The sequence below is a fragment of the Tachyglossus aculeatus genome, chromosome 4, assembly GCF_015852505.1.
Source record: "Tachyglossus aculeatus isolate mTacAcu1 chromosome 4, mTacAcu1.pri, whole genome shotgun sequence".
NCBI classification, from domain to species: Eukaryota; Metazoa; Chordata; class Mammalia; order Monotremata; family Tachyglossidae; genus Tachyglossus; species Tachyglossus aculeatus.
The window spans coordinates 38,385,225-38,398,114 of NC_052069.1; the positions used below are offsets into that span (position 1 = coordinate 38,385,225).

At 45.3% G+C, this 12,890-nt stretch overlaps 1 protein-coding gene across 1 annotated transcript in view; it reads right to left on the reverse strand.

Annotated features, from left to right (window-relative positions):
- DDAH1 (dimethylarginine dimethylaminohydrolase 1) overlaps positions 1-12,890 on the reverse strand; it is a 226,446-nt gene that overhangs the window by 57,056 nt on the left and 156,500 nt on the right. The window contains exons 3-4 of the mRNA XM_038745570.1: positions 11,941-12,014; positions 10,059-10,178 (exon numbers count right to left, since the gene is read on the reverse strand). Of these exons, the coding sequence (XP_038601498.1) occupies positions 10,059-10,178; positions 11,941-12,014 (194 nt within the window). The remainder of the gene's footprint in view (positions 1-10,058; positions 10,179-11,940; positions 12,015-12,890) is intronic.

Sequence of the window (12,890 nt, forward strand, 5' to 3'; positions counted from 1 at the left end):
TTCACCTGAATACTATTTTCATCTTTTCTCCCACACTAGCGTACTTCTTCCTTCATTTAGATTCATTCATTCATTCAATCATATTTATTGAGTGCTTACTGTGTGCAGAGCACTGTACTAAGCGCTTAGAAACCTGCCTTCTCTCAAACATCTGAAATCTACCTTTAGTTTCCAGCTAAACCAGTCTTGGAACTAGAGAGGTTGAGATTGTCTTAGGTTCTCACCTTCTCAAGAACCAAGAGGGGCGTAAAACCAGAATTGGGCCTGGAGTGGGTGAGACGCAGGGTGTCTTGCCATTAGAAGCAATGTGGCTCAGTGGAAAGAGCCTGGACTTTGGAGTCAGAGGTCATGGGTTCAAATCCCGGCTTCACCAATTGTCAGCTGTGCGACTTTGGGCAAGTCACTTCACTTCTCTGTGCCTCAGTTACCTCATCTGTAAAATGGGGATGAAGACTGAGCCCCACATAGGACACCCTGATCACCTTGTAACCTCCCCAGTACTTAAAACAGTGCTTTGCACATAGTAAGTGCTTAATAAATGTCATTATTATTATTATTAATATTATCACAACACATTCTAGACTGTGAGCCCATTTCTAGACTGAGCCTATTGTTGGGTAGGGCCCGTCTCTGTATGTTGACGACTTGTACTTCCCAAGCGCTTAGTACAGTGCTCTGCACACAGTCAGTGCTCAATAAATACGATTGAATGAATGAATGTGATGAGGCATATCAGGGCAGGGTGGCTACTACCCTGACAATACCATCTCATAAGTGCTTAGTACAGTGCTTTGCACAGACTAAACAATCAATAATTGTGATTAATTGAATAAATCTCTTCCTACTTCTCCCTTCTGTGTTGCCCTTGCTCTTGGATTTGTCCCCTTAATTTACCCCCACCCTCAGGCCCTCAGCACTTATGTACATAACCATAATTAATTTTAATGTCTGTCTCCTCCTCTACACTGTGAGCTCCTTTTTTCCCCACAAAATTCATCAAGAGCTTACTATGTGTCAAGTACTGTTCTAAATGCCGGGGTAGATGCAGGATAGCCAGGCTGGACACAGTCCAAGGCTCAACATTTAAATCGGAGTGTGAATTTAATTCCCATTTTCCAGATGAGGTAACTGAGGCACAGAGAAGTTAAGTGACTTGCCCAAGGTTACACAGCAGAGAGTGGCACAGCCAGGTTTAGAACTCAGGTCCTCTGACTACCAAGCATGTGCCCTTTCCACTAGACCACACTGCTTCTCTGCCCTTATAGGCAGGGAACGGTCATTCATTCAATCGTATTTATGAAGCGCTTACTGTGTGCAGAGCTCTGGGAAAGTACAATTCAGCAATAGAGAAAATCCCTGCCCACAATGGGCTCACAGTCTTGAAGGGGGGAGACAGACATCAAAACATGTAAACAGGCATCAATAGCATCAATATACATGGAATTATAGATATATCAATCAATCAATCGTATTTACTGAGCGCTTACTGTGTGCAGAGCACTGTACTAAGCGCTTGGGAAGTCCAAGTTGGCAACATATAGAGACGGTCCCTACCCAACAGAGGGCTCACAGTCTAAAAGGGGGAGACAGAGACCAAAACCAAACATACTAACAAAATAAAATAAATAGAATAGATATGTACAAGTAAAATAAATAGAGTAATAAATATGTACAAACATATATACATATATCCAGGTGCTGTGGGGAAGGGAAGGAGGTAAGATGGGGGGATGGAGAGGGGGGATGCACATTCATTCATTCAATCGTATTTACTGAGCGCTTACTGTGTGCACAGCACTGTACTAAGCGCTTGGGAAGTCCAAGTTGGCAACATATAGAGACGGTCCCTACCCAACAGAGGGCTCACAGTCTAGAAGGGGGAGACACATCACAACAAGTAAATAGGCAAAAATATAAATAGAATTATAAAATATGTACATATATACAGAAGTGCTGTGGGGGGGGGGGGTAGAACAAAAGGAGGGAGTGGAGGCAACGCAGAGGGGAGGGGGAGCTGAGGAAAGGGGGGCTTAGTCTGGGAAGGCCTCTTGGAGGAGGTATGCCTTCAGTAGGGCTTTGAAGTGGGGGAGTGTGATTGTTTGGTGTATTTGAGGAGGGAGGGCATTCCAGGCCAGAGGTAGAACGTGGGTCGGGGGTCGACGGCGGGACAGGTGAGAATGAGGCCCAGTGAGGAGGTAAGTGGCAGCTGAGGAGCGGAGTGTGCAGGCTGGGCTGGAGAAGGAGAGAAGGGAGGTGAGGTAGAAGGGGGCAAGGTGATGGAAAACTCTGAAGTCAACACTGAGGAGCTTTTGCTTGATACAGAGGTTGACAGGCAACCACTGGAGATTTTTGAGGAGGGGGCTGACATGCCCAGGGCATTTCTCTAGAAAGATAATCCGGGCAGCAGAGTGAAGTATAGACTGAAGTGGGGAGAGACAGGAGGTCAGAAGGTCAGAAAGGATGTTGATGCAGTAATTCAGTCGGGATAGGATAAGCGACTGAACTAATGTGGTAGCAGTTTGGATAGAGAGGAAATGGCAGGTCTTGGCGAAGTTGTGAAGGTAAGACCGGCAGGTTTTGTGACAAATTGGATGTGTGGGGTGAATGAAAGAGAGAAGTCAAGGATGATACCAAGGTTGCGGGCTTGTGAGACGGGAAGGATGGTAGTGCCGTCCACAGTGACGGGAAAGCAGGGAGAGGACAGGGTTTGGGAGGGAAGATAAGGAGCTCTATCTTGGACATGCTCAGTTTTAGGTGGCAGGAGGACACCCAGGTGGAAATTTCCTGAAGGCAGGAAGAGATGTGAGCCTAGAGGGAGGGAGAGAGAACACAGGGGTGGAGATGTAAATTTGGGTGTCATCTGCGTAGAGATGATAGTTGAAGCCGTGGGAGCGAATGAGTTCACCAAGGGAGTGAGTGTAGATGGAGAAGAGAAGGGGACTAAGAACTGACGCTTGAGGAACCCCTACAGTAAGGGGATGTGGCGGGGGGGGGGGGGGGGGGGGGGGGGGTAGGAGAAGCTCGTGAAGGAGACGGAGAATGAACAGCCGGAGGGATAAGAGGAGAACCGGGAGAGGACAAAGTCTGTAAAGCCAAGGTTGGATACCATGTTGAGGAGAAAGGGATGGTCGACAGTGTCAAAGGCAGCTGGGATGTTGAGGAGGATTAGGAGGGAGTAGGAGCCATTGGATTTGGCAAGAAGGAGGTCATTGGTGATCTTTGAGAAGGAGGTTTCAGTGGGGCGGAGGGACAGAAGCCAGATTGGAGGGGGTCCAGGAGAGAGTTGGAGGAGAGGAATTTGAGGCAGCGAGTGTAGATGACTTGTTCCAGGAATTTGAAAAGGAAGGGTAGGAGGGAGATGGGGCAATAACTGGAGGGGGCTGTGGAGCCACTCTTATATTGTACTCTCCCTCATGCTTAGTATAGTTCTCCGTACTCAGTAAGGGCTCAAATGATTGATTGATTGACTTTTGGAGACTGCTCTTTGGTGGAGATGGTGATGGACAGAAGTGGAAACCCCAGCCCAGACTGAAGCTGCTTGGTAATTAGCTTGGCCTTGTGGATAGAGTACGAGCCCGGGAATCAGACAGGGTTCTAATCCAGCTCTTCCGCCTGTCTGCTGTGTGACCTTGGGCAAGTCACTTCACTTCTCTGTGCTTCAGTTACCTCATCTGTAAAATGGAGATAAAGACTGGGATCCCTATGTGGGACAGGGACTGTGTCTAACCCAATTACCTTGAATCTACCCCAGTGCTTAGTAAGGTACCTGGCACATAGTAAGCACTTAACAAATACCACAATAATAATAATAATTATTCTGGAAAGCAGCCTGGCCTGGTGGATACAGCACCGGCTTGGGAGTCAGTAGGACCAATCCCAGCTCCGCCATCTGTCTGCTGTGAACCTTGGGCAAGTCATTTCACCTCTCTAGGCTTCAGTTCCCTCATCTGTAAAATGGGAATTTAAGAGACTGTGAACCCTACGTGGGACAGGGACTGTGTCCAGCTCGATTTGCTTGTATCCATCCCAGAGCTTAGTACGGTGCCTGGCACATAGTACGCGCTTAACAAATATCATTGTTATTATTATTATTAACAATAATAATAATACTGTGCATATGGCTTTAATTCTATTTGTTCTGACGATTTTGACACCTGTCTACATGTTTTGTTTTGTTGTCTGTCTCCCCCTTCTAGACTGTGAGCCCGTTGTTGGGTAGGGACCATCGCTATATGTTACTGACTTGTACTTCTCGAGTGCTTAATACAGTGCTCTGCACACAGTAAGCACTCAATAAATACGACTGAATGAATGAATACTAAAAAAAATTCCACATCCTCTCCAAATGTCGGTTGTTTCTATGGCTGCTGCCCACTTGCCCAGACCCCCCAACGCCCCAGTGGCATGCGGCACCGACCCCTTCCAAGACCTCCGCAGCTCGGGCCAGTTCCACCGCCGCTCCGAGTACAGACGACCGGTCCAAAAAACGAGAGCTGCCGTGTTCAAGGGAGAGAGCTGACTTGAAATCCCAAACCTAAGGGACTACTGGAGTCAGGTGAAGAATCCATTACCTCCTTTTGTTGGAAAGGAGTGGGAGAAAGTGGAGTCTGGGGCCTTTTGAAGTTAAGGGTGCAGTTGAAATGTGAGAGCGAGTCTACAGATGCCTCGAGTGAAAACAGGTTGGGAGTTACTGGCATGGGGCCTAGCTTCGCCCTGTAAATTTTCAGAGTAAACTGGAGTCTAACTCAGGCAGACAGGAACATGAGGCTCCTGTGAAGGTGCCTAGATTGACCCCTGAATGGAATGGGGCCCACTGCCATGTGGCCAAGTGGTTTTTTTTTATGGTATTTGTTAAGCACTGCTATGTGGCAGGAACTATACTAAGAGCTGGGGTAGATACAAAAAAATCAGATTGGACACAGTCCTTGTCCCACATAAGTCTTAAAAGTCTTAATCCCTATTTTTCAGGTGAGGGAAATGAGGCGCAGAGAAGGTGAGGGATTTGTCCAAAGTCGCACAACAGAAAAGTAGTGGAGCGTAGCTTAGAACCCAGGTCTTCTGACTCTCAGGCCCGTAAGCTTTCCACTAGGCCACACTGATTCCAATCACCACCATCATCATCACCATTAGTAGTGTAGAAGCAGTGTGGTCTAGTGGATAGAGCATGGGCCCAGCAGTCAGAAGAACCTGGGTTCTAATCCTGACTGTGCCATTAGTCTGCAGTGTGACCTTGGGCAAGTCATTTTAACTTATCAGTGCTTCAGTTCCCTTATCTGTAAAATGGGGATTAAGACTGTGAGCTCCCTGTGGGTCTCCTCCTCCCTTCAAAGCCCTACTGAGAGCTCACCTCCTTCAGGAGGCCTTCCCAGACTGAGCCCCCTCCTTCCTCTCCCCCTCCTCATCCCCTCCGCCTTACCTCCTTCCCCTCCCCACAGCACCTGTATATATGTTTGTACGTATTTATTACTCTATTTATTTATTTATTTTATTTGTACATATTTATTCTATTTATTTCATTTTGTTAATATGTTTTGTTTTGTTGTCTGTCTCCTCCTTCTAGACTGTGAGCCTGCTGTTGGGTAGGGACTGTCTCTATATGTTGCCAACTTGTACTTCCCAAGCACTTAGTACAGTGCTCTGCACACAGTAAGTGCTCAATAAATACTATTGAATGAATGAATGAATGAATGACAGGGACTGTGTTCAACCCGATTTGCTGGTAACCATCTCAGACCTTAGTAAAGTGCCTGGCACATAGTAAGCACTTTACAAATACCGTAATTATTATTATTATTATTGTTATTACTAATCTTGGGCTACACCATCTCTTTTTCCTCACAGTCCCTACAGCCCTGGAGATTACCCTGTCCCAGAGGAGCCCCAGCAGGGAGGGAGGTTGTTGGGGTTTTTTTGGCCTAAGGAAGCAGGGAAGGAGACAGAAGCTGGGGATTAGTGACCAGTCTACTCCCCCATTTTTTTAAACGGTATTTGTTAATTAATTAATTCATTCAATCGTATTTATTGAGCACTTACTGTGTGCAGAGCACTGTACTATGCGCTTGGGAAGTACAAGTTGGCAACATATAGAGACGGTCCCTACCCAACAACAGACTCGCAGTCTAGAAGGGGGAGACAAACAACAAAACAAAATTAATTAACAAATTAAAATAAACAAAACAGTAAATATGTACAAGCAGTTATATGTTAATAAGTGCTTACTATGTGCCACACATTGTGCAAAGCTCCAAGGTAGTCGCACGCTAACCAATCAATCAATCATATTCACTGAGCCTTTATTGTGTGCAGAGTACTGAACTAAGCCTTTGGGAGAGTACAACAGAACAGAGATGGAAGACACGTTCCCTGCCCTCAATGAGCCCACAGTTTAGAGGGGAAAACAGACATTAATATACATAAATTAATTACGGATATGTACATAAGTACTGTGGAGCTGAGGGAGGGATGAATAAAGGGAGCAAATCAGGACGATGCAGAAGGGAGTAGGAAAAGAGGAAGTAAGGGCTTAGTCAGTGAAGGTCTCTTGGAGATGATGTGCTCTTGGAGATGATGTCCTTAAGGCTTTGAAGGTGGGGAGAGTAAATGTCGGCTGTGAAGAGGAAGGGTGTTCCAGACCAGAAGCAGGGCATGGGTGAGGTTGGTGGCGAGATAGATGAGATGGAGGTACAGTGAGAAAGGTAGCATTAGAGGAGCCAAGTGTGAGGGCTGGGTTGTAATAGGAGAGCTACGAGGTGAGAAAAGAGGGGGCAAGGTGACAGTGCTTTCAAGACGATGGTGAGTACTTTCTGTTTGATACAGAGGTGGATGGGCAACCGCTGGAGGCTCTTGAGGAGTGGGGAAACTTGGGCTGAACGTTTTTGTAGAAAAATGATCGGGGAAGCAGAGTGAAGTGTGAACTGGAGTGGGCAGGGAGGTCATCAAGGAGGCTGATCGGTTTAGACACAGTCCATGTCCCACATGGCGCTCACAATCTTAATCCCCATTTTACAGCTGAGGTAATCGAGGCCCAGAGAAGTTAAGTGGCAGGCCCAAGGTCACACAGCAGACAGGTTGGGATTAGAATCCAGGTCCTTGTAACTCTCAGGCTTATACCCTCTCCACTAGACAATGCTGCTTTCCACTTCCTAAACAGTGGAAAGCCTTTCTGATCGTTTTGGTGTGCTGACCATCGAGTCTGGGGATGAAATTAAAAGTCGCTACAATGAGTCAGCGGCCTGAGTTTGGCTAGGATTCCACAGTCACATCTTGCTGAATTCAGCCTTAGACTCTGACCCCAAGGTGTTGCTTCTGGGGCATCTCAGTCAATCTGGGGATGCTCGCACTAATAATAATAATAATAATGATGGCATTTATTAAGCGCTTACTATGTGCAAAGCACTGTTCTAAGCACTGGGGAGGTTACAAAGTGATCAGGTTGTCCCATGGGGGGCTCACAGTCTTGATCCCCATTTTACAGATGAGGTAACTAAGGCCCAGAGAAGTGACTTGCCCAAAGTCACACAGCTGACAACTGGCAGAGCTGGGATTTGAACCCATGACCTCTGACTCCAAAGCCCGGGCTCTTTCCACTGAGCCACGCTGCTTCTCTAGTAGCTGGATGATCAGAGTGCAGGATGGAATTCCACCATTTGCTTTAATTTTTTGTGGTGCGGGGAGGGGGAAAAAGACAATTCGGCTTTACAGCACCTCTGAGGGCAGAGAAATAGCCACAGACTCCCACTCATGGGAGCAATGCCAGCCAACAAATGGGCAAATCAACTCCTGCAGAATATTAACAGAGCTACTCCAGTAGAAAAGCATTGGCTACTTAGACAAAGCAGAACAAAAAAAAATGTAGAGTCTTCTGAAGAAACATACTGCAACCTCACATGGGATAAAATTGAATTCCTGAGATTAATTCTTTCCAGGGAGCCGTGTAACCGGTGCCAAGAAGCACTTAGCAATGTAATGACAGATGCAATTTGGGAAGAGGGAAAGAAAAGGGCAGGTACGATAACAAGAGAACTTTTGGCTAATGGGGGAGAGGAAATCTAACTTGCCCAAGGGAAAGAAAGCTTCAATACTTCAATAGCTGTACTAAACTCAACACCAATCTGATATGAAACAAGTAGAATCCTACAGCAAACAGTAGCCACTGGACCTCAGATGACCTCTCTACTCTATTTAAGCATGATGAGTTCCTATAATGTCTCTGCCTAGGTAATTTGTAATGATGATAATGATGACTGAAGTATTTGTTAAGCGCCTGCTACATGCCAAGCACTGTACTAAGTAAGCACTGGGGTCGATACAAGATCATCAGATTCCCCATAGGGCTTGCAGACTAAGTAGGAAGGAGAACAGGAGGCCTTCCCAGACTGAGCCCCCCTTTTCCTCTCCTCTTCCCCATCCCTCCGGCCCTACCTCCTTCCCCTCCCCACAGCACCTGTATATATGTTTGTACAGATTTATTACTCTATTTTACTTGTACAGGTTTACTATTCTATTTATTTTGTTAATGATGTATATCTAGCTTTACTTCTATTTAGTCTGACTTGACACCTGTCCACATGTTTTGTTTTGTTGCCTGTCTCCCCCTTCTAGACTGTGAACCCATTGTTGGGTAGGGACTGCCTCTATATGTTGCCAACTTGTACTTCCCAAGCGCTTTGTACAGTACTGTGCACACAGTAAGCACTCAATAAATACGACTGAATGAATGAATAACTGAATACCCAATTTGCAGATGAGGGAACTGTGGCACAGCGATGTTCAGTGATTTGCCTAAGACCACAAAGATGACAAGTCAATGAAATGGCGAAGAAGAAAGTGAACCACTGAGAGCTTCAGAAGTATAAAATCGAGAACCAGATGTTGGAACTGCGGCACAGAGATGTTCAGTGATTTGCCTAAGACGGCAAAGATGACAAGTCAATGAAATGGAGAAGAAGAAAGTGAACCACTAAGAGCTTCCGAAGTATAAAATCGAGAACCAGATGTAGGAACTGCTAGAGAAATGACTCGATAATCTTCCCTTGTTATAACGGAAGCAGCATTGCCTAGTGAATTGAGCACAGGCCTGGGAATCAGAAGGACCTGGGTTCTAATCCTGGCTCTGCCACTTATCTACTGCATGACCTTGGACAAGTCACTTCACTTCTCTGTGCCTCAGTTACCTCATCTGCAAATGTGGATTAAGACTGTGAGCTCCATGTGGGACAGGGACTGTGTCCAACCTGAATATCTCGCATCTACTCCAGTGCTTAGTACAGTGCCTGGCACACAGTACGTGCTTAACAAATACTATTACAAAAATAATTAAGATAATTTAGGGAATGATAATGGGCCAGTTGCTGAGATCTACCGCACCGACTGTACAAGAATTGGTGATGATGATGATGATGATGATGATGGCATTTGTTAAGCATTTACTATGTGCGAAGCACTATTCTAAGCGCTGGTGGGGATACAAGGTGATCAGGTTGTCCCACGAGGGGCTCACAGTCTTAATCCCCATTTTACATGAGGTAACTGAGGCCCAGAGAAGTTAAGTGACTTGCCCAAGGTCACACAGCTGACAATCAATCAATCGTATTTATTGAGTGCTTACTGTGTGCAGGGCACTGTACTAAGCACTTGTGAAGTACAAGTTGGCAACATATAGAGACAGTCCCTACCCAACAGTGGGCTCACAGTCTAGAAGGGGGAGACAAGTGGTGGAGCCGGGATTAGAACCCATGACCCCTGGCTCCCAAGCCCGTGCTCTTTCCACTGAGCCACACTGCTTCTCTAAACTCTGTGATTTATTTTATTTTGTTAGTATGTTTGGTTTTGTTCTCTGTCTCCCCCTTTTAGACTGTGAGCCCACTGTTGGGTAGGGACTGTCTCTATATGTTGCCAATTTGTACTTCCCAAGCACTTAGTACAGTGCTCTGCACATAGTAAGCGCTCAATAAATATGATTGATGATGATGATGATTTGTTCACCACGCTCCTCTTGAGCAGGTAAACATTGGAAAGCCCAAAGTGCACTGATTCCCTTTTCCCAGAATGAACTTTACCTTGAGGGCTCTCTGGGCAGACTCACTGGAACCAATGGCAATCAGGTTGGGTCCTGCCATGCTGCAGAAACTCTTCAAATGCAGAGAGTCAACAACTGGCACGGTGGAGACAGCATAATCCTGTATGTAAATGATAAAAGGAGAGAGTTTAATTCACAGTCATTTCTTAATCACCGAATAATTCAATGAAGCATTTTATATTCTAGGTAAATTACGGCTCTTCATCCAGCGGTGGTTAATGGCTCCTAATCCCTGGGTGGGGGAGATTGAGCATTTTTCTGGGTTGAATTATCACAATAAAATCAGGCATAATGTTTTCATATATAAAATTGGGAAAGCTTCTGAAAAGTCAATGTAAAAAACCTCCAGTTCTATCACTACTGGGGAGAAGAAGTGTGGCCTACTGGATAGAACCGTAGCATGGGAGTCAGAAGGACCTGGGTTCTAATCATTCATTCATTCATTCAATCGTATTTATTGAGCGCTTACTGTGTGCAGAGCACTGTACTAAGCGCTTGGGAAGTACAAGTTGGCGACATATAGAGACGGTCCCTACCCAACAGTGGGCTCACAGTCTAGAACTTCTCTGTACCTCAGTTTCCTCATCTTGAAAATGGGGGTTAAGACTGTGAGCCCCATGTGGGACAGGACTGTGTCCAACCTGATTAACATATATATACCCCAGCGCTTAGAACACTGCTTGACTCACTGTAAGCACTTAACAAATACCATTATTATTATTATTACTATTATCACTTGATAGAAGTGTTACTTAACTGACTTTTATCTATTATTTATTCTAAACAGTTATGAAATAAATTAGCTTATGAGTCTCACCTAGGGCAGAAGGTACCTGATGATAATAATAATAACAATAATGATGGTATTTGTTAAGCACTTACTATGTGCCAAGCACTGTTCTTAGTGCTGAGCTCTGTTCCAATCTCAGAATTTTCACCCAGTGACTGAAATATGTTCCTAAGTAAATGCCAGTTGGTGGTTTTACAATTGTTATTATTATTGTTAATAATAATAATAATACTTATGGTACTTTTTTAATGGCATTTATTAAGCGCTTACTATGTGCAAAGCACTGTTCTAAGTGCTGGGGAGGTTACAAGGCGATCAGGTTGTCCCACAGGGGGCTCACAGTCTTAATCCCAAGTTTACAGATGAGGTAACTGCGGAACAGGGAAGTTAAGTGACTTGCCCAAAGTTACACAGCTGACAATTGGCGGAGCCGGGATTTGAACTCATGACCTCTGACTCCAAAGCCCGTTCTCTTTCCACTGAGCCATGCTGCTTCTCTTGTTAACCACTTACTATGCGCCAAACACCAAAGAGCTGGGGTAGGTATAAATTAATCAGGTTGGACACAGCTCATGTCCCACATGGGGTTCACTCTCTTAGTCCCCATGTTACAGAGCATCCACTTTTTTTCTTAATGGTAGTTGGTAGGCACTTTCTACGTGCCAGGCACTGTACTAAGTGCTCGAGTAGATACAAAATAATCAGGTTGGACACAATTCTTGTCCCACATGGGGCTCCAGGTCTAAGTCAGACAGACAGAGAAGAGGTACTGAATCCCCATGAGGGAAAAATAAGGCACAGAGGAGAAAAGTGACTTGCCCGAGGTCACACAGCAGATACACGGTGGAGCCAGAATTAAAACCCAGATCCTCTGACTCCCACGCCTGTGCTGCTCTTTTCACTAAGCCATGCTGCTTCCTTCCCGTTTACTGCTCTAGGAGAACGCTGCCCGGAGTAGGAGCAGGGTTTTGCACAGGAATCAGGGGCCAAAATGTTTGGCCTTGAACAAAGACAGAACAGCAATGGCGACAATAATCACAATCCTAATCCTAATGACAAGACGACCACATACCTTGAAAGTATCAGCCAGAATCTCTGCCCCACGTTGATTTGTCCTTTCAGAGAGGCCCACAAAGAATTCCCTGCCTGGGAAGAAATGGAGAGAAACACAATGAAGGGGCTTTACAATTCGTTCATTCAATCTATCCACAACTGACTGATTTGACTGATTTGTTCACTGATTCTCACGGATAGTCTCAGACTTTTCCTCCTCTCATACTATCAGGTTTGGGGGAAAAGGGGTGGAATCTGCATGCCCGCAACTATCACTGGTGCATATTTAAAATGAAACAGACGGCGGAAAAGGGGTGAGACGGAGCATTTTAATAAACGAGTCAGTTCTCCGATAAAACAGGGGTTAGATTACTGATGAACCCCGTGTTAGGGAAATTGCTAGTCAAAGTTCTCACCCATCACCACTGGCAGGCCTACAACTATTCCCCACAGCGTGGCATTACGTTCTACCTGGAGACAGATGCACGGAAGAACGTTTCCATAGTTCCCCAACAGCACCTTCTCGAAATGGGAGACCTGACTGTACTTCACAGTGATCTAGTGCATTTACTTGGCAAAAATGAATGAAAATCTGTAGCTACAGATCAAACGGTGTTTCTTCCTGCCTTTGGTGCTGTCGGAAATTAAAATTCAGCTTCCCTGGGAGGTGGAAAGATGATCCTAGACATTGGGAATTCTTCAATTCAAGCTGCGCTGATTTCTCTAAAACTCTGTAACGGTCAGTGGGTAAATGAGGAAAACAGCAGAGCTAGTTTTTAAATTCTTGATTATCCTTCAGGTCTCACCGCTAAGTCATCTATATTTTTAGATCCAAATCCTTTACTTTTTGATCTCTATAGCTGAAGACCACAAATACAGCAAACTTGATTCCGGGTCCTGTAATAGAAGGGTGAGTCCCCTTTCCTTATTTATCTTGTGTAGAAATCGATCATTCATTTGCTAAATATG